Source organism: Centroberyx affinis, unplaced genomic scaffold (genome assembly GCF_046629955.1).
Source record: "Centroberyx affinis isolate AG114_WGS23_722 - 3 ecotype Tasmania unplaced genomic scaffold, CSIRO-AGI_Caff_v1 ptg003652l_1, whole genome shotgun sequence".
NCBI classification, from domain to species: Eukaryota; Metazoa; Chordata; class Actinopteri; order Beryciformes; family Berycidae; genus Centroberyx; species Centroberyx affinis.
Window position 1 is genome coordinate 97,952 of NW_027281557.1, and position 20,073 is coordinate 118,024.

General features: G+C 41.8%; 1 protein-coding gene across 1 annotated transcript in view; it reads right to left on the reverse strand.

The window, feature by feature from the left end:
• Positions 1-7,056: 7,056 nt before the first annotated feature.
• Positions 7,057-20,073, reverse strand: part of pcnx2 (pecanex 2) — a 36,998-nt gene continuing 23,981 nt past the window's right edge. Inside the window, exons 28-40 of the mRNA XM_071540498.1 lie at positions 19,519-19,734; positions 18,649-18,902; positions 16,909-17,142; positions 16,412-16,515; positions 15,612-15,756; positions 14,614-14,844; positions 13,113-13,270; positions 12,883-12,999; positions 9,972-10,150; positions 9,050-9,216; positions 8,861-8,935; positions 8,051-8,227; positions 7,057-7,230 (exon numbers count right to left, since the gene is read on the reverse strand). Coding sequence (XP_071396599.1) covers positions 7,057-7,230; positions 8,051-8,227; positions 8,861-8,935; positions 9,050-9,216; positions 9,972-10,150; positions 12,883-12,999; positions 13,113-13,270; positions 14,614-14,844; positions 15,612-15,756; positions 16,412-16,515; positions 16,909-17,142; positions 18,649-18,902; positions 19,519-19,734 — 2,231 coding nt within the window. The remainder of the gene's footprint in view (positions 7,231-8,050; positions 8,228-8,860; positions 8,936-9,049; positions 9,217-9,971; positions 10,151-12,882; positions 13,000-13,112; positions 13,271-14,613; positions 14,845-15,611; positions 15,757-16,411; positions 16,516-16,908; positions 17,143-18,648; positions 18,903-19,518; positions 19,735-20,073) is intronic.

The window sequence follows — 20,073 nt, forward strand, 5'->3', positions numbered from 1 at the left end:
TGGATCTAGGTAGATATAGTAGATTGGAGAACTTTTGTCGCAAAATGTTGGATTGGTTTTGGATTTTCAGGTTATCTTATGAATTACCAACCACAGAACCTTTCAGGACACCCAAAAGGTTTTAGTGCCACTGTTGCATTATTTGAGAAATTGGCAGCCTCCAATTAGCATTTGCAAGTTTTACTAGAGGAAGTAAATGAGGAACCAAACCGTTTCTTTTAAAAGCAAATGCAGGTCCTTCTAATAATGATATTCTTACAAGAGTTTAAGGGACTAAATGGAAAAGAGTCCATGGGATTGTGGGATTTTAGGTTTGGCTCCCTACTCATTTGCACTTGCACTGATAACAAATGCTAACTTGATGCAGCTGCCAATTCAAAACCAAGCTGTAACATGAGTATGAAAGCTTTTTATCCTGAAGTCTTGGTTATAAATCAGTAAGATAGATATTGTAAAGTCATGAAGACAACTTTTAACCAATAATCATCCAACTGTTTTGTAATGTTCCTTATTTTTGAAAACAAAAAAATATTTAGCTGGTCATATAACCTTTGGCAATACAATACTTACATGCAGCCTACATTGATATCCAGAAGGGCTTGATTGATAGTGCTTAGCTGCTTTAATGAAAAGCTGTGCATGCATGCGCCCAGTTGATTAGAAGCAGAGGTATACAGCGTAATCAACAAATTCTGATATAGAAGGATCAATTTTCCCACTTACTCTTTGGAACTGTTTTCGTTGCCAGGCAACATAAGCATCTTGGACATTGTATTTGGAACTGCTTTGCAGTGAGACAACTCTGTAATTTTTTGACTCAATAGAATAATGCTTGTCACTCATGTAGCTCTCTTGCAGACAAATCCCTCTTCTGCACAGTACAGCTATGTTTCCTTTTTGCTGGGTCTATACAGTCATTAACATGAGAATGTTTCACCAAGAACCAGACAATGAAATCATGGTGCAATTAAACCAAGTTTACATTTATAAATGATGAGATGTGTGTACCTTAATAAATATTCATAACAGTGGGGAGCTAACTGTCCCCAGTGTGAGCAGAGAAGCCAGCAGAGTTTTAAGCCTGGCATCAGTCTCTGCCCAGTACTAACGGACACGGTCACGAGTAAAAAAAAAAAAAAAAAACTGGGAGTGTTTTACATGGAGGACAGAGACAGCAGAAATCCAGGTTTCTGCTGATGTCCTCTCCTCTCACTTATCATTGTGACTTTTACACAGTGGGGGAAAAAAAAGTACACGGTTGTTTATTTTTAATAACCTGCATTTCAAACGTGGATTTTACAAGCAATGATGATGATGTGAAGTGATGTAGTGTCATCGCTGAGTTAAGAATTTTGGATTTTTGTCTTTAAATTTCCATGGGTTCCGAGTGAATGGGTTTTTGAAATGTGGCTGTGGTTTTATTGACTAAAAAAAGGTTGAGAGCTGAAGTGTCCCGATGGAACGAAGGAGGTTTGCGAAGCTTTGGCCTTATTGACACGTTTTTTTGTTTTATTTACAAAAAAAAACAAATGTCTCTGTAGGCTTTTCACTACCTCTCATGTTGGTTAATTTATTTCACATCTAGTTGTCGATGTACAAGTTGTTTTTAGATCTACTTGAAGCCTAACACTGTAAACAAAAATGTGCACAGAAAAATGAATATGTATTTGACGAGAGGGGTTAAAGAGAGCTTAGCCTAGTCAACATTATTTTTTGTTTGTATGTATGTTTGTTTTGTTTTTAATTGTGTTGAGCTGAACTAGATTTTGCATCTCTATAAAGAATTCAGGAAATCCACTGTCTAAGGGCTAATCCCATTTTTGCCTATGCAAATCTGTTACTGTGGGCGAGTTGGGAAGGGGCGAGCTACCGTACCTTTCACATGTGCTAGATGGACCATGGTTTACATTGCCCTTTGCTGATATTCTTCAATCTTATTCAGCAAAAATGTACGCTTATTTTTGTTTCTATATAAATAATAAGTAATATACAGAGAAAATAGTATATGCCTTCGTGATGATAAAAAAGAAACCTTGCTGAAAACAAATAAATGTGTTGTTGTCTGACATTATGTGGCTGTGTGCTGGAGTCTTGGTGAGATGATATAGATGACTGGAATTCAACTGACATTTAAGTGACTGACAAACTGACTGAAAGGTTGACAGATTGAACTCTCATTACTCAGGCTACAGAACTAGTAGCTAACCCAGTGCAGTGTTTCCTAACTGAGGGAGAATTTTATTTCTTTAAGGTACAACCGTATGACTTTAGTTTCTGTGACAAGTATCATTGTTATCCAGTCTCACCCTGTGATGTACATAAGATATTCAGTCCATCAATTCTGGATTTTCCCTGTCATTTTTCACCTTAGCTTTTGGTCACTTTTTATCCAATTTGAAGGGCTAAGTTGGAGCAAACCTGGAAAAGGCATTTATCTCACAAGAGCAGAGATACTAATGATATCTACCTCTTGTTTTGGTTTGTGATGGGTACTGTTCATCCATAGGTCGGATTTTATAACCAGTATTAATCATACTGTAACTCCTTACCAATAAAAAGAAAATTTCTGTTTCCATTAAGCTGAATAATCACCGACAAACAAACCACCCAGGACTAATGAATATTGTGGTCCAGACTTTTTATGAACATTTTACACGTTGCATGCTCCACTAGCCATGAAGTTAATTTAGAAACATACTGTTTAATCCTGATGATCTTTTGCTGTTTGACAGTAGATGTTACACAGCTATGTCATGGATCTGTAATGAAATCAGTGCAGCACCATGTCATCAGCATACAACAGCAACTTTTTTTTATATTCTTCAACCTTTCTCCCTCTTCTTGTTCTTTTTGTTGCCACATCCAGTCAAACTATCACTGTGTTAATGCGGTAGCGTTGATGTGGAACAAGTATGCAGAGGTTTTTTTTATGGTCCATTGATGCAAGAAGCAAGAATAGCCAACATTTGTCAAAAGACCATTCACTCAGCTTTTGAGCCACTTTTGGTTACAGTTGAGTTTTGATTTAGGTCTAACAGTTTTTTAACTCTTATTTGTACGGAAAGTTTTACTCCTGAATTGAAATGGAACTGAGCCTAATGTGCTGATATTATATAGACTTCTCCTATGATTCCTCATAGTGCATCAAGGCTCGAGAAAGACACGTTTATTGACTGGTATTGGTTTTGAATTGAACCTGCTTGGCGTGTTCCCTCAGTTGGATTTGGTGCCTCTTATGCTTCAAAACAGACCTCAAGATCTCTCTTTTTCTCTCTCCTGCTCTCTCTCACTCCCTCTCTCAATAACATCAAACAAACAATACTGTCAATAGCAGTTAGAGCAGACAAGGCCCATTTACATAGTAAAAATAAGACATTTATTTTTCCTACAGACCCTCATATAGTCTCTTTTGTACCTCCTCCAGAGGTGTTTATGGTACTTTAGGAAAGGGGTTATGTTTGTGCAGGTATTGGTTGAAGTTGGTTTTTCAACTTGTTCAACAGTTTTAGGCAATCACTCTTCTCTTTATTGATTTAGATGCCTAAGCCTCTTGGTTTTTGCCATGCCTTTGTAGATAGATCACAGGCATCAAGAGATGATCCGCAGATGAAAATAAAAGTAAATACAATTTTACTGTCACTTAGGTGATTGAAAGTAACATTTTTCTATTCAGCATGCTTTTTGCTAAATAAATGAAATAATTCAGTTATTTGCTATAAACGATACTGTATGAGTATGTATTCAAGTACTGCAGTATGCAGACAATTAAGAATATCAGAAACTCTTTTGAGAGGTTCATATTTTACTTCTAGTACGTTTCACTAATATTGACAATTATGGATACTGAATTCTTGTTTTGAGTGTCTCATGAATTGCCAGAATGACTAAATGACCCTCTTTATATTAACAAGAATAGACTATAGTTGGTCATTTCCAAATGCATGACTTGCAGAACAATTTCAATAGGACAGTGCTAGTGCTGCAGGCTTTTTAATCAAACTAGAGTTTGGTCAAACTAGTTCAACTTTCTCTATGTTTTTCACAGATTGCTTGACAACTTTTGATGATGACTGTGATCCTGACAATATTAATTTGTCAAATTTGTTTCAGTTGATGAAACAAATCTTATCCTTGAGGCCTAATGGCCAACACAGCAGTGTAGTGTGAGATTTATTTTGTCTTGCAGAGCTTCTAAGCAATCTAATCACAACAACCTGCTTTTCACAAAGCAAAATTTGAGATAATGTATTTAAATGAATATCCTGACCTGCCTAGTTGTCAGACTATAAATTCTGAGACGAGAAAATGATCATTGACCAATGATAGTTTAGCATCAAAAAGCAGCCAGTGAGAGTGAGCTTGTAAGTTCAATAGATTCTGCAGCTTCCTTGTACATCTCAGAGATCATGTCTTCAACCTTCAGGGTTGTGCTGCCCAAGGATCTGATTGCTTTTTGTGATTATGACTTTGAATTTAAACAAAGAAAACTGATCATTTATCCTGGATCAGCACTCCTTCTCTGAAACACCCTGAGATGCAGGTATCCCTTACTGTAGCATTCAAAAGACTATTCTGTCTTACTATGTCCCACATTGACAAAACCATCCTTTGCTCCAGTGCAGCATGGGAGGGACTAGTCTTGGGATGTTATTTAATTTAAATTTATCTAGCCTTGTCTCACAGGGAAAAAAATCTGTACTTCCAAGACAGAGCTGGTACAATATTAACAGCACTGAGCAGTGGGGAATTTACATATCGTCAGAGAAACATTTAATCATCTTGTTAGTCTTGGCAATTCTCTGCATGATAGTAAGATACAGATGTGAGACTAGTTTCCACCAAGGAAAGCAGAATCAATTATTAACTTTGACAAAAGAAAAATATACACCCCATGTCTATTTTAGAAAATCTGGAAATTGCTTTTTATCAACTTGGTCAACAAATTTAGCTGTATAAGATTGTGGTTTCTCTGTGATGGGTGTGCAGAGATGTTTAAAATCATGTCTTTTCCAAAAAAATAAAACAAAAACTGACTCTGTTTGAACTTGCCTGGCACAATGGTCAATGCAACTGTCCCAATTAGTAAAAAAAACAAAAAACAAAACGGTAAAAAAGCCTCTTTTATGGCTAGAATATGCCAAAATTATCTATTTTTTTGTTTCCAATGTAAAGGGGTCAGAGGAATTGTTGGAATATAAAATCACATGTTCTGTTGAACTCAAAATGTTCCTCACGAAACACATTTTGTCATTTGGTTTGTCTGCTCACTTGACCCACCTGTTGTGGGTCTGTATCATCCTCCTGACACATCGGCATGTAATGTGCTCCATCTGCATATAATCAACAAACCTGGAGAATTTGTAAACAAGCACTGAACATTTTGAGGCGTGTTGTCAGCTGACGGAGAACATGTGCTCTCAATGTAGTCCAACAACCCTCAAGTCCAGTGAATGATGTGGAATACAAGCTACCATATCAGATTCAACTGAAATTGTAACTTTGTGTCAAAAAAGAAGCTGTTCACTATTGTCGTTTTTAATTTGTTTTGTACTGTTTTAATTTATTTTAACAAGGGTTATATTCGCTTCATTTTTTTTTTTGTTTTTATCTCAAAAGACACGAAATTGTTGTTCATCAGCGTTTAACTTTAGATTTGTTTTCATATGCATCACCTTCATGTTAGAAGCGTGTTCAGCTGTGGTACATTTGGATGTAAAGTTCAGTCTCTGTCTTTGTTTACACGATGACATCTTGCATAAGAGAAAACTCCAATCTATGGTAACTGCCCTTGAATATCTGTAATTTAAATAGTGCTGCTAGAGAAAGAAATCTAAATGTAACATCTTACAATAAATACTTAATAGATTTTTTTCCCAAATGTGATTGTGTCTTTATTTGACTAGAGGCTTGGAAAATATCAGATAGGACCTATGGAATTGTATATTTAATTGCAGTTAAAACTTTACTGTGAAGGGTGCATTTGAATTTTAGTATTTTATATTCCTCCATCAGGCACTTGTTACATTACAAGGAAAGGGTTTCTACATTTGTTAAATGCTTTTGTCACCTAAAAATGGCTTTTTACCTTGTTTAACATTCTGCCTAGAAACCAATGGGTAGCAGTATCCCATGGTTTAATTGATGCTATAAAAAGCCATTTTGGGGTAATTTAAGTGGCAATACCAGGCAGGTATTGAAGTGTCCAAATATAAAATGCAGGAGTATCTCTTTAAGAGTTGATTTGGCGTTTGATCACAGCTTTCTAAACAAGGTGAAGTTTTTCAGGTGCGCTCAGTCAGCGACAGTGAAGAGCTCTTATCTTCGTCCAAAGTAGGCCTATGTCCGTCCAAGTAGACCTGAAAAGCTTTTCCTTTGCCGTGGGAGGGAGCGTTTGAGGTTGGAGAGACTGACTGGAGGCAGAAAGGTCATCGGTTCAATTGCCAATTGCTAGCAGAGATCAGACACTGACCTCACACAACATGGGAAAAGTCCTGGAAAGTTCCTGACTTGACACAAACACGCACAACATCCTCAATAGTTTGGAAACTCTGAATTCTTCCACATAGACAGAAACAGTTTTAGAACTTTGCTTTGCCACTCAGTATCCTTTGAAATGTCATATCATTTAAAGGTGAAATGTTCAGATATAAATTAAAACCTAAAACACAAGCTAAGGAATCTTGTTCTCAGGTACACACATTTCAGCAAACCTATTAACCATAGCTGACATGGTAGCCAGAGGTAGAAAGAAGCAGTCTCATTTAAAAACTGTCTTTATTTCGTCACCGGATCTAAGATCATGTTTTCAGATTTGTTTACATTCAGACAACAGGGTGAGACCATGCTGAGGACAGGAGAGGAGGCAGGTTTGTGTGCATGGGTGTTCTCTCATACAATCGTCTGTATGTGTGTGTGTGTGTGTGTATGTGTGTGTGACAGCGTCTGTGTGATCTTTCATACAGTCTTCTCTGTATATGGGTATGAGTGTGCATGCACTCTCACAGACTTTTGTGTGTGTGTGTGTGTGTGTGTGTGTTTGTGTGTGTGTGTTCTCTCTCAGACAGTCTTTTGATCCACAGCCTCCGGGGCCGTTGAGGCCGAGGCGGAGTCTTCCTGGGTCTTGTCTAATCCCTGGCTGCAGCCTCGGTCACCTGACTGCGTGTCTTTTGGAGGTCCGACGGCGGTGTTCGAATAGGTCCCATCTATACTCTCATATGGCTCTGACGTCCACTGGGATGGAGAGAGAGAGAAAGAGAGAGAGAGAGCAAGAAAGAGGGAGGGAGAGAGAGATTAGACTGGAAAAATATCCTTCCTTTACAGCATGTATGTCTCTGGAGGCTATGAGGTGAAAATTTGACAAATCGTGCTGTACTGAGTGGAAAGAGTTAGAGAATACATTTGGCATCATCTGCTTTTATATATGAGATCATCTTCCTACCCATGTGTGGCATTAAAGGGGCAGTAAGTAGAATTTTTACTGTCCCACAGCACAAAATGACCATAATGTATCTGAGGGTAAGGTTGTTGCTCAATGACTAAACGATTATGTGGCCTGCTGCTGACATTTCTGGCTTGTAAAACTCACTTTCCAGCCCGTACTCTCTGTTTTGGAACATAACCCCACTCCCTCTATTTCAATCAATCAATTAATCAATCAAACTTTACTTGTATAGTGCATTTCATACTCTAAAATACAATGCAATGTGCTTCACATAGGAACAGGCAAAAGGAATAAGAGGGAGTAAAAATAAGATAAATAAGATAAAGAAAAGTAAAAGCAATATAATAGAGAGGTCATAGTAAGAAAAAAGTAGTAGAAATACATAAAAGTAAACAGTTAAAAGAAGAGTAAAAGTACCAATGAAACACCAATAAAACTGTTCCTAGGTGAAAGAAAGGCTAAACAGGTGAGTTTTGAATTGAAGCTGAATTCTGACCGGAGGGTGTACATATGAAGAGGGTACAGACTTCAAAGGGTGGTGTGTAAGAGGAGCAGTGTGTATGATGAAGCATGGGGTTTACATGTGTACTTGTTAGAGGTGTTCCCCACCTGTGTAGCCCTGCTGCTGGACCTGTGCGACGGCCCGATGGCGATGTTGACGCTGGACGAGGACTGCGTGTCGGTGGTGTTTCCCCCCTCGGCCGCCGACAGCCCGGAGATTACCAAGCCACTGGAGAAACTACGCTTCCCAAACAGCAGGCTGAGAGTGGAGGAGGACGAGGAGACCTGGGAGAGGCACCACAGAGGAAGAAAATGTAGTTCTCTTGGATATTGTTTGACAGCGTACAATGGACATACAGATGATGCATAGGAGAGAGCACACAAGCACACACACACACACACAAAATCACATACATAATCACATGATTTGCTGATCAGCTGTGCGAACGATTAAACCCCTCACCTGGGCTTTCTCATGTAAAAAGCAATGCTGGATATAATGTGGTGTCTTGAAAAATACAGCAATATATCAACATTAACTACATTAACATCTGCACAAACAACCTAATTCAAGGTTTTGACTGCAAAACATGACACTGGTTAAACATGTCGTTGCTGTTGTGTGAAAACCTCGTAACTCCAAATTTGGTGATTTTCATGTTTTCACCTCAATTGAAGGATTACATGCTCCTCTATGGGTTGAGAAAAACTGAAATGCTTTCAAAACCCATTGTGTCAGAAATGCATCGTCATCAAGGCTGTTTTTCTTAGTTTCTGAAAAGTAGACATTTTGGACATACAAGGTTTTCATCCGACAGCAACAATATGTTGGAGCACATATTGCTGCCATAGGATGTGTTTATATTCAGCCCAGTCAGACCGAGGCTAACAGAAAGTCAGTATGTGTCCAGCTGCTACCTGGCTGGAGCGCTGCTGATGCTGCGCCGCCTGGAGCTGGGAGCTGATCCCACCGGCTCCTGAGAGACGAGGGACCTAGAGAGAGAGAGAGGGAGAGAGAGAGAGAGAGAGAGAGAGAGATTTAACTTCTTTTAGATTGAAATTCTCTTAGTAAAGGCAGAACGAAGCAGTGTGTGTGTGTGTGTGTACCTGGGAGAAGATAGAGGCTATGGAGGTGTTGAAGGACAGCTGACTGTTGGACAGACGCTGGACCAGCCCATGGGCGGAGCCTGAGTCCAGGATGGGTCCTGATTGGCTGCTGACAGGGGGGCGCTGACTCTGGGGCTGCACTGACCGGCTGCGGTATTCTCTCCTGGCTGGAGAAACACACACACACACACACACACACATACACGTTAAAATGTGAGTTACCTATATTGTGGTGCTTTGATTGTGTGCATATCTACGTATATTCAAGTATTATATGTTTATGTAAAGTATTATAATAGTATTTTGTCAATTTGTAAAACTAACTACAATAAAAATGTATATCAAATGTTTTTTCATCTTTATGTACAGGGTAAAAAAGAGAATGAATTTTGGATGGAGAATTTTTTACTATTTTTACTGAGCGCTCTAATCCTGCAGACCGACCTTTTAGGCTCCCAGGAGCAGCTCTTGCATTCTGCCAGCGTCTCCAGCACCATTACCGTTTGGACAACTCATGTCAAAAATACTTGGGAGAAAATGCCAGAGTCCCGTTTGGGATTACTTTGAGCTAAATGGTCTGAAGATTGCTGTTGAATCTGCTGGTGCATTTCATTTGTGCAGCATGAAACCAAGGGGTCCCAACTTAAAGTTAGCTGAGAATGTATTTAAACATGTTACAGTGAAAAGATACTAAAACTAGAACTGAAACTAAATAAAAACTTAACTAAAACCCACACTGTAAACTGATTAAACTAAACTGAAATCAAAATAAACACTGAAAAATATATACAAATAAAAACTAATGAAAAATCCCAAATATAATATATAATAACATCATATACTTATGATGACTGTGGCTCTGTGTGTGTACAGTACGTACCTGTGTTGTGTTGTGTATGTGTGTGTGTGTGTGTGTGTGTACCTGTGTTGTGGTGTCTGTGGCTGTGTGTGGTCCTGGCTCTGTGCTGGTACAGGCTGAGGCTGTTGGAGGTGACGGAGGAGGGATGGTTGTGACTCAGAGAAGACGAGCCGCCGGCGCCGCAGTCCACATCCTCCATGTTCACCCCGCTGTTACAGCTGGTCAGGTTGTCCTTACGCACCCTGCCCAACACACACACACCGTTTTTTTTGGTTTTTTTAAGATTTATTTTAGGCTTTATTTGACAGAGATAGTGTGAGAGAGAGGGACAGGAAGGTATGGGAGAGAGAGGGGGGGGGAAATGCAGCAAATGACTGTGGGCCGGATTCGAACTCGGATCGCCGTGGGAAGGACTGAACCTTATATGGTACAGGGGGCCCACACACACACAGCTTTGAGTTATTTATGTTCACATCAGTGCAAACGGTGCAGGGACACAAACCGGCAAAGAGCCATCAAAAATTTAGCAAGCCTTAGCTATTCCATCTGGTAAACCACACACACACACACACACTCACACACTCACACTGTGTTAGTATATGTGACACGCGCTTCTAAAAGTAGCTGAATGTGTTCTGGCTGTCAGGCACGGTCCGTCTCCCTGGCTACTTAGTGAAATTAAGACAACACCTTTAACTCAAGACCAATGAAACAGGATTAACAATCTAATCTAATCTGAAAGGAAAACTCAGCTCCTAAGAAGCTTAAGAGAGAGCAACCGAGTTACATATACACACACACACACACACACACACATACACACACACACACCATTAGCTGACCCACAGAGGTTAATGCACAGCCTATGCAATAAGGCATGCTAACATTAGCATATAAAGGAGGGATGGGAGAGATAAAAGGAAGGACGGAGGGAGAGACAGGGAGGTGGGAGAGAGGGAAGGATGCAGAACAGGAAGGAGACAAGAGAAAGATGGAAAGAATGAGGGATGGAGGGATGGAGGGAGGGAGGGAGCGACACTGCTGCAACAGCAGAAAGTAGAAGCTGTTGGCTCCCCTCCCAGTCTCCAATCCAGCCCTCTCTCTCTCCAGTGTTCACTCCCACTATCCGCACATGTATTTAAAACTGCATTAAGTTGGCGGAGAGATCTCTCCTCAGCACCGACTTCCACCGAGTCAATACCTGTAAATCCACCGAGAAGCACTCACTCAACAGCAAGTTGGCACATTGCACTGGAATCTGCACCTTATCCAGAGTGAGTTACGGCATCGGTTGAATGTCACCTTCCTCACAAGTGGCCAGGTAATAAAGAAGTGCAAGAGGCAACAAGACGCTGCTTAGATCATATATAAGATCTAAATGACATACACCTTTTTTATGTTATTTTAATGAGATTTCGCAAAGTTGATCGTCATCTGAAATTACGCGAAATCACGTACTGTATGGCCTCCAAGGCTAGATGATTTTAAGAAACGTACGTTTTTGAGCATCCTAAATAATGTCAAATACATTAAACTACATTGCAGTTTACATTTTAGGCATTGGGCTGACGCTCTTATGCAGATTATGGTAGAGGGTACAGTGTCTTGAGAGACTTGAGTGTCTCAGAGACACTACCCAGCAAACAAGCGTTTTTGGAGCCCATGTGGGCTGAAAATTTGACCCCTTGTGGGCTGCCCACAGTGGGCCCATATCAGCCGTGAAATGCTGGCCACGTGTGGGCCCCAACGTTTGGGGCCCTAGTGGGCAGCCCACACCAGGCCCAAAGCTGCACGGCTTGGTGTGGGCTGCCCACTGTGATTACGGTTATAATCACCAGTTTCCATCTGACTTGATTCAGTTTATCATGTTAAAAAAGAGAAGATCACCACACTCACATCCCATAAACTTTTTAGCAGGTGCTGGAGTGTAGTAGCTGAAGTAGAAGAAAGAGAACGCTGCACATTGCTGCCAATGCTCCCATATATTTATCTTACAACGTTTTGGTAGGTCTTCATCATGTGACGATCACCACTGGCCAATTTATAATTTCAGTAAGTGACATCATAAACATTCGGTATATCATGGCCAACATAGCAGTTACAGCAGTAGGACTGACTGAGGAAGAGGTTTATCTGCCGTTCTAATGCATCTCTGCTGCCCATTGACACACAGGTGTTACATATGTAAAGCTTAATTAACATGTTGGTTTTGATTGGCTGTCACCTGGGCTACAGCTGAGGATAACACAGCGGTAACATGGCTCCATCACGTATTCACGGGTGTGGTAAATTTATGAATCAGGGAAAATTACCGTGGTGCAGATTTTGCATCCCGGAGTTTTATGAATTAGCCCCTATGTGTGTAGCCAGTTTTAATAATACCATTACAGAAAGCCACTTCGGCTTTCTGTGGGCTGCCCACGCCTGGGAAAGCCCACAGAAAACCCATGCAGGCCCATAGGTGGGAAAACAGCGTGGGAACATCTAGAGTGGGCCCGAATGGGCTTTCTGTGGGCTTGCCCAAGCGTGGGCAGCCCACAAAAACCCATACAAGGCCCATAGGTGGGAAAAGACTGTGAGCCCTGCATGGGCAAAACCGCAGTGGGCCCTTGTGGGATTAGAGTGGGTTTTCCCCAGCCCACACTGCCCACAAAAACCCCACAGTGGGACACATGGTTGATTAAACCTGTGACCTTCTGGTTACAGCACAGTCTTTCTAACTCCTAGGTTGAACTAAATAAGAAAAATGATAAGGAAGTTTTTTTTTTCTTTCTTTAGCAGTAGTAAGAATGGGAGGTAGAGCCTGAGGAGGCGAGATTTCACTGAAAGAATTATGAGCAGTGAATGCAGTCTTGACTGAGGTGGAAAATATAATGTAAGAGTTTTTATAACTTTGGAAATGTAATTTAGGAACGCACACACACACATATATATACACACACACACACACACACAGATGTTGAAGTGGACTGACCGCAGCCATTTGGAGCAGAGCCAGGTGCGGATGGCGTCCAGACTTAATGCCCCTCCTCCGATGCTGCGGAGCGTGTGGTGCGTTCCGGCGTAAGACGTTGTCAACGGTGACACGTACCTAGAAAATAACAATTTACAATGGGTGACTCCCATAGGAATTCAAACCTTAACCCTCCTGGTGCTAGTGCCATGCTCTACCCATTTGGCATTGAAAATGTGGGTGAGACGTACATGGGGTAGCCCAGCGGCTGGTCGCAGGATGAGTTGACCATGTTCCTCAGCGCTTGCTTTGAGTTCTGGATGCTGCCGCGCTCTGGGTTTCGATTCCGTAAGAACACCAACTCCTGCTGCTGGCCCGCCCACAGACCGCGCACACACTCCTTATTGATCTACAGAGAGAGAGAGAGGAGGAGAGCAGGACAGGAGGAGAGGTGGAGAGGAGGAGAGTGGACGCGATGAGACGATCAGATAGGAGTTCACAATTCAAGACGAGGGAAGAGGAGAGAATTGGAGGACCAGAGGAGATTTGACAATGATTTTTTGAAGGGGTGTTAAGTAATTTATTACTTTTATTGCCATCCATCTGCGACCAGTGATTTAAAAAAACAAAAAATACATTTTCACAGTAGAATGATGAGGCTGGCAAATTAGAGCAGAGATCCAACAGAGACATCTATTGAAGCGGTAATGTATCACAATGCAGAATAACGCTGATTTGTTATTTGTTTGTTCCAAAACACAGCATGGGCCGGAAAGTGAGTTTTTGAAAGCCAGAAATTTCAGTGCTTGTTAAAGTAATCACTGAGTCATTGGTATTGATCCACAACACTATTAAACCCCCCACAGATATATTGTGGTCATTTTGTGCTACGACACAGTAAAAATCGTATCTACGGAAATTCAATTCAGTAAGCCTATAGTCTTTTTAGATGACATCCTGCTTCCAGGGGTGGAAAGTAACTAAGTACATTTTACTCAAGCTTTGAGGTAGAGGCACTTTACTTTAGTATTTCCATTTTGTGAGACTTTCTTTATACTTTTACACTACATTTCAGAGGGAAATATTGTACTTTTTACTCCACTACATTTATCTGATGGCTGTAGTTACTAGTTACTGAATAAGTAACATGTTACATGCAAAACATTCATCTATATACTGTGTATACAACAGAATAGTTAAACCTAGTGCCACCTGGACCACATACAACATTAAAATACTTACAGGTTAATGCATCAATAATTTACACTCTGAATGGGACCATTCCTCAGTACTTTTACTTTTGATACTTCAGCACATTTTACTGCTAATACTTCTATACTTTTACTTAAGTAAACTTTTGAATGCAGAACTTTTACTTTTAATTAAGTATTTTTCCATTATGGTATTGCTACTGTTACTTAAGTAAAGGATTTGAGTACTTTTTCCTCCACTGCCTGCTTCACATTCAATTCAGTTCCACACATTCACACCTAGCAGCTTCCCAGTACAACCACAGTCTTCTACTGGTGTCCACTGAGCAGCTCTACTGGAGCAGCTGGGGGTCAGATGCCTTGCTCACAGGCACCTCGGCAGTAATTGTTGAGGAAGGGAAGAGCGTCACTCATTCGCTTTCCCCACACACATTTTCCAAGCCTCTCCTTAAGGTCACAAGCCCACTTCTCTAACCTCTGGGCTACCACCAACCCCCAAAAATAGAAATTACACACAAGCCCACACTCCCACGCCTTTTACCTTGATGACCTTGAAGCTGAGGTGGCGTTTGTACAGCATGATGATCTTGTACTCGTCGGTGCCGTCGTCGATCATGTGCCTCAGCGTGAGCAGCGTGTCGCGGCTGGACAGCACCGCCTTGCGCCAAGCCGGGTCGCTCTCGTGGCAAATGACCAGGCTGCTGCGGTAGTTACTGATGGCCTCGTACAAGATGGACGCCTCCTCGGTCTCCTCCAGGCATGTGAAGTGGTCCTGAGAGGGGACAGTAACAGTAGAATTTAATTAAAATATTAAGAGACTCTAGGCATCTGAAACAGCCTTCATGGAGATGTAAACTCAAGTAGAAACTGTAAATGTAACACAAATGTCTATATACTGTATATACACTACCAGTCAAAAGTTTGACCTAAAGGCTTATGCTTAAATGCTTGAAATTTGTTTTTCAGACAAATATTAACAGTGAAGTTGATTCCTATGTATGAATTTCTTTCCAAAGCCTTTTTGCCCTTCCATCAAGGCAAAGGGCGGCTACTTTAAAGAATATACTTTAAAGATAGTTTTGATTTGTTTATCGCTTTTTTGGTCACTGCAATTCAATTTGTGTTATTTCATAGTTTTGATGTCTTTACTATTATTCTAAAATGTGGAAAATAGTAAAAATAAAGAAAACGTGTCCAAACCTTTGGTAGTGTATATATAAGGGGAAACTACACAGTAAAACTATGGAACAGAGTAGAACTCAGTTCAGCACAATGGCAATGCTGTTAAAGAAATCGTGCTTTGAAACTGCACTGAACTAAAGTGGAAAACAGTGATTTACAGAGACACTGGGATGTCTGGGATGTCAGAATGATCTCACCTCAGCGAGACAACGAGAGCGAGAGAGAAAGTTAGAGACAGAAAAAGAGACAGAGACACACAAGCAGAGAGAGGAACAGGGAGACGGAGGAAACAGGATTACAGTCCAGAGGACAGAGCAGCGGTCATTATGATCTAAATAAAAAACAGAGGTGTTTTACCTGGTGCAGTTTGAGGCTCATCCTGACTGCAGGAGCCACCACCTTCTGCAGGAGGTCCATATCGGCGAACACCCACTCGTCCTTGGTTGCGATGCGGAAGTCGCCTTTAAACAAGGTGTTGAAACCATACAGGAACGACTCCAGACTTTGTGGGTAGAGAGAGAGAGAGAGAGAGAGAGAGAGAGAGAAAGATATTATGAGACTTTGAAGCTGAGTGTATTTAAACCAGACAAAAACAAAAGCCATGAATCAATTGTAATGTTTAATATACCTTATGTCTGAATGTTGTGGATGTGTCTAAAGATTTAGCTGCTATTGCCCCCTACTGGTATTTCTGCCTAACTGCAGGTAAATATCCACTATATCTACAATGCCCACTATCTTCTTCCCAGATAGTCCAGAGTCTCTACAGTTCATCTAAACTACATCCATTGTCCTTAATCCTGGATTTTTATATAACCAAACTTGAAACTGTATAATTAAGCATAATATTTGCATTTATGTAAAGCGCTATTACATGAAACGGGCAGCCATACTGTTTCAGGATCCAATCTTGAATCGAGGAAAAATACCACTCTTTGCTTTATTTCTTGCTATTTTTAGATTTATTCTTAACAAAAAAAAAGCTTTGAATATTAGCATTTTTAGGGTTATTCTTGTTTTTTACAAAAGAAATTACAATAATTTAGGTTATTTTATTTTAATTTTACTGATTTCTGGGTCTATACAGTAGATTCCTTTCTGTCATGTGATGTTGCTATTGTTCTTTGGCCTGACTGTGCTCTAATTACCAGGCTTACCTGTTGGACATGTTGTGTGATGCAGTGCCGAGGGATCTCCTCCCCAGGACAGAGAGAGCATAAGACAGAGTCACCAGAGGAGAGTCTTCATCACTGTCCACAGGCTGCAGACACACACACACACACACACACACACACACACACACACACACACACACACACACACACACACACACACACACACACACAGGACAAACATTAGATATTGGCATAAAATGAAAACAAGTACAGATTCCGCACAGTCCCACGGAACATTTGTTGTGACGATTCTCTCTGAATACGAGAAAAGGATTGTGGTAGTTGTGTGAAAATTTGCAGCTAAGGTGTGAAGAATGATTCATAGCTGGAGTTTTCACGTTTTCACAATAATACAATTTACTTTCTTTTATTAATTTCATACTGCTGCATAATGAGCAGACATGATTTGTAGAAAATGATTTTCTCAGGTGCTCTAAACCCTAATGAAGTTTGAGAGCGTAAATCTCTAACTCATGTACCGTCTCCATCTTGCCGGCGCAGTACTGGATCCACTCCAGGTAGACGTTGCAGAAGCTGGCGCGCGTCACGCCCTGCAGGCAGTGCACGTAGTCCTCATCGATCTTGACGCTGAAGACCTGCGGGTCCCGCTCGATGTGGTGCCACTTGGTGTAGGACTGCAGCGACTCCTGGATGGCCGCATCCTTCAGCCAGCCGGACAGCTTGGGAGACTGGACCAGATAGTAGATGATGCTCTGTGAGGAGAGATGGAGGGTGGGGGAGAAGGAGGTAGAGAAGAGGAAATGAGAGGAAGAAGGGAGGATGGTGAGGAGTAGGAGCGGCATGGGGGGGGTAGATCAGACATAAATTAGTTACTGAAGAGAGAGAAAGCAGAGAAAGCCAGTACGGGCAGTACGGGCTGCCCACGCCTGGGAAAGCCCACAGAAAACCCATGCAGGCCCATAGGTGGGAAAACAGCGTGGGAACATCTAGAGTGGGCCCGCATTGGCTTTCTGTGGGCTGAATTGAATTGAAGAGAGAGAGAGAGAGGGAGAGAGAAGAGGAGAGAGAGAGGGAGAGAGAGAGAGAGAGAGAGAGAGAGAGAGAGAGAGAGAGAAGGAGAGACTGTGTGTACATGTGCACATGCCAGTGTGTTATGGCTGCCGAATACATCAGGGATCACTGTTGGCAAGCTGCCATTCGTGATTATGACTAATACATAACATATTACTTCATATGTCAATGAAGTTGTTTGACCCATTCGTGATTATGACTAATACATGAGATATTACTTCATATGTCAGTTAAGTTCTTTGACCCATTGGCAGGAGAACCTTAAAAAGCCCATTGAGATTGGTGGAATATTCAATTGTCAATCTGCCATTGGAGAGAGGCTGATTGAATATGTCAAGCTTTAAACCTGCACTAGGAAACTTTGCACACTGGCGAGCCCACATGGCAGCGAGAAATTTTGAACTTCAACACCCAGAAAACATGTAACATGACAACAGTAAACCGCACACGGTACACGCATGTTTACCAAACTGTCTGGTCTGTGATGCTTTATACTAAAGGACACCAGAGGAACGAGAGAGGCAAAACATCTAATGTTGTTGAGTCATTTGGGCAAGCTGCCAATTAGGGGGATGGGGCGCTCAATTTGGGACTCAATTGGGATGCAAACATTTTGTTGAATTGTATTAAGATTGTTCAGCCACCAACAATTGCAGCCATTCAAAATAGCCAAGTATGCAAATTGTGGAACCTGAGAAGGCAATAGGCAGGTTTGCATATTGTCTGCCTTACCAAAGCTTGCACAATCATCTAAAACAGTGGTTCTCAACGTGGGGTCCGGGGACCACGAGGGGTTCTTGAGGGGGTTCCAGGGGGTCCCCAACAAACTGATGAAGTGTTAAACTTCACCATTATTTCATTTACAAAAAGTTAACAATTAGAGAATGTAGAAGAATTACTGTTTTGATCATAGCTTCACTGCTATCTCTCTACAGATAGTTCTGGACAAAATCATCTCTAACAATAAAAATATTCTCAGATTTGGGTCCAAGAGACAAAATCTCATCAAATGGGGGTCCGTCGTTCTAATGTGGACTAAATTAGGGGTCCTCGATATGAAAAAGGTTGAGAATCACTGATCTAAAACACATGTACAACCAGTTCTGTACCATGCTGAACTGTGCCACAGTATGCATGACCCCATACTCCGCCCTCCTGCACATTTGAATTTGGAGAGAAAATTGTACCTTCAGGTAGTAGGTGATGAGCAGCTTCCGCAGGTCGTAGACTTGCAGCATGGTGGCGGCGTTGTTCTCGCTGATGCTGTAGCCCTCCAGCAGGTACTTGGTGGCCATCACCTCCCAGGCCAGCCAGCGCAGGTTGAAGGCCGCGTTGCAGGACAGAATGTGGGGCAGGTGGCCCGGCTCGCAGCAGCAGCACGCGTCGTCCTCCTCCACTCCCTCCGTGATGGCCTCCACCTCCCGCTGCTGGCAGTACGTACCTGGGATGGAGAGAGATGGAGGCAGTCAGTCAGTGAGTTAGCCAGCTGGTACGTCATTCATTCATGACATCATTTATTCCTTTTCAGGGTCATGGGGGGCCGGAGCCTATCCCAGCAAACACTGGACAGAAGGCAGGAAAGACACCGGACAGGTTGCCAGTCCATATCAGGGGTCAGTCAGTCAGGCAATGAAATTATCAATATACTCACTGTATGCATCTGAAAGCAATCAGTCTCACTTCCGCCATATAAGAGAAGGAAGGAAGGCAGGAAGGAAGGAAGGAAGGAAGAAAAGAAGGAATGAAAGAAGGACGGAGAGAAGGAAGGAAGAAAAGAAGGAATGAAGGATGGAAGGAAGGAAGGAAAGATGGAAAGAAGGAAGAAACAGAGGAACAAAGGAAGGAAGGAAGGAAGGAAGAAAAGAAGGAATGAAGGACGGAAGGAAGAAAAGAAGGAAGGAAGGACGGAAGGAAGGAAGGAAGAAAAGAAGGAATGAGGGAAGGATGGAAGAAAATAAGGAATGAAGAAGGAAGGAAAGAAGAAAATAAGGAATGAAGGATTGAAGAAAGGAAGGAAGGAAGGAAGGATAGATATGGGACAGTCGGCCATACCGTACCTCTGAACTCCAGCCCCCTCAGCTGGAAGGTGACCAGCCCGTTGCCGATCTCGATGAGGTGGACCAGGGCGTTGAGGTAGTCAGAAGCCAGGATGAAGCAGTCCCCGGCGCTGTAGTTGCCCCAGCGGCCCAGCAGCAGGTCGCCGCAGAGCGAGTGCTGCAGCGAGCGCGTCAGGTACTCGTAAAAGATGGAGTTCAGGTTGTTATCGTCACACCCTGGGAGAGAAAGACCGTGGAGAAGTGCACAGTTACATGGATGGATGTGTGTGGAGAAACGACTAACGAGGGTGGAAAGAAAAGAGATCTAGTTTAGCCGTTTCCTTTCCTAATTGATTCAAAACTGTCAAAAAGTAATTATGCGGATACGGAAAAAAGGCTGTGCTTAACTTCAAAAAGTGTAAGCATAACAAACTGTAAAAAAAACTGTAAAAACTGTAGCGTTGACACATCTGAGGATATCCAAGCTCACACTCACAAATCGTCCTAATTTATTCCAGAGCATCAAAAACAATCTTTCATCTATTAGCTGTCTGACAGACAGTAAGGCGTCTTCAT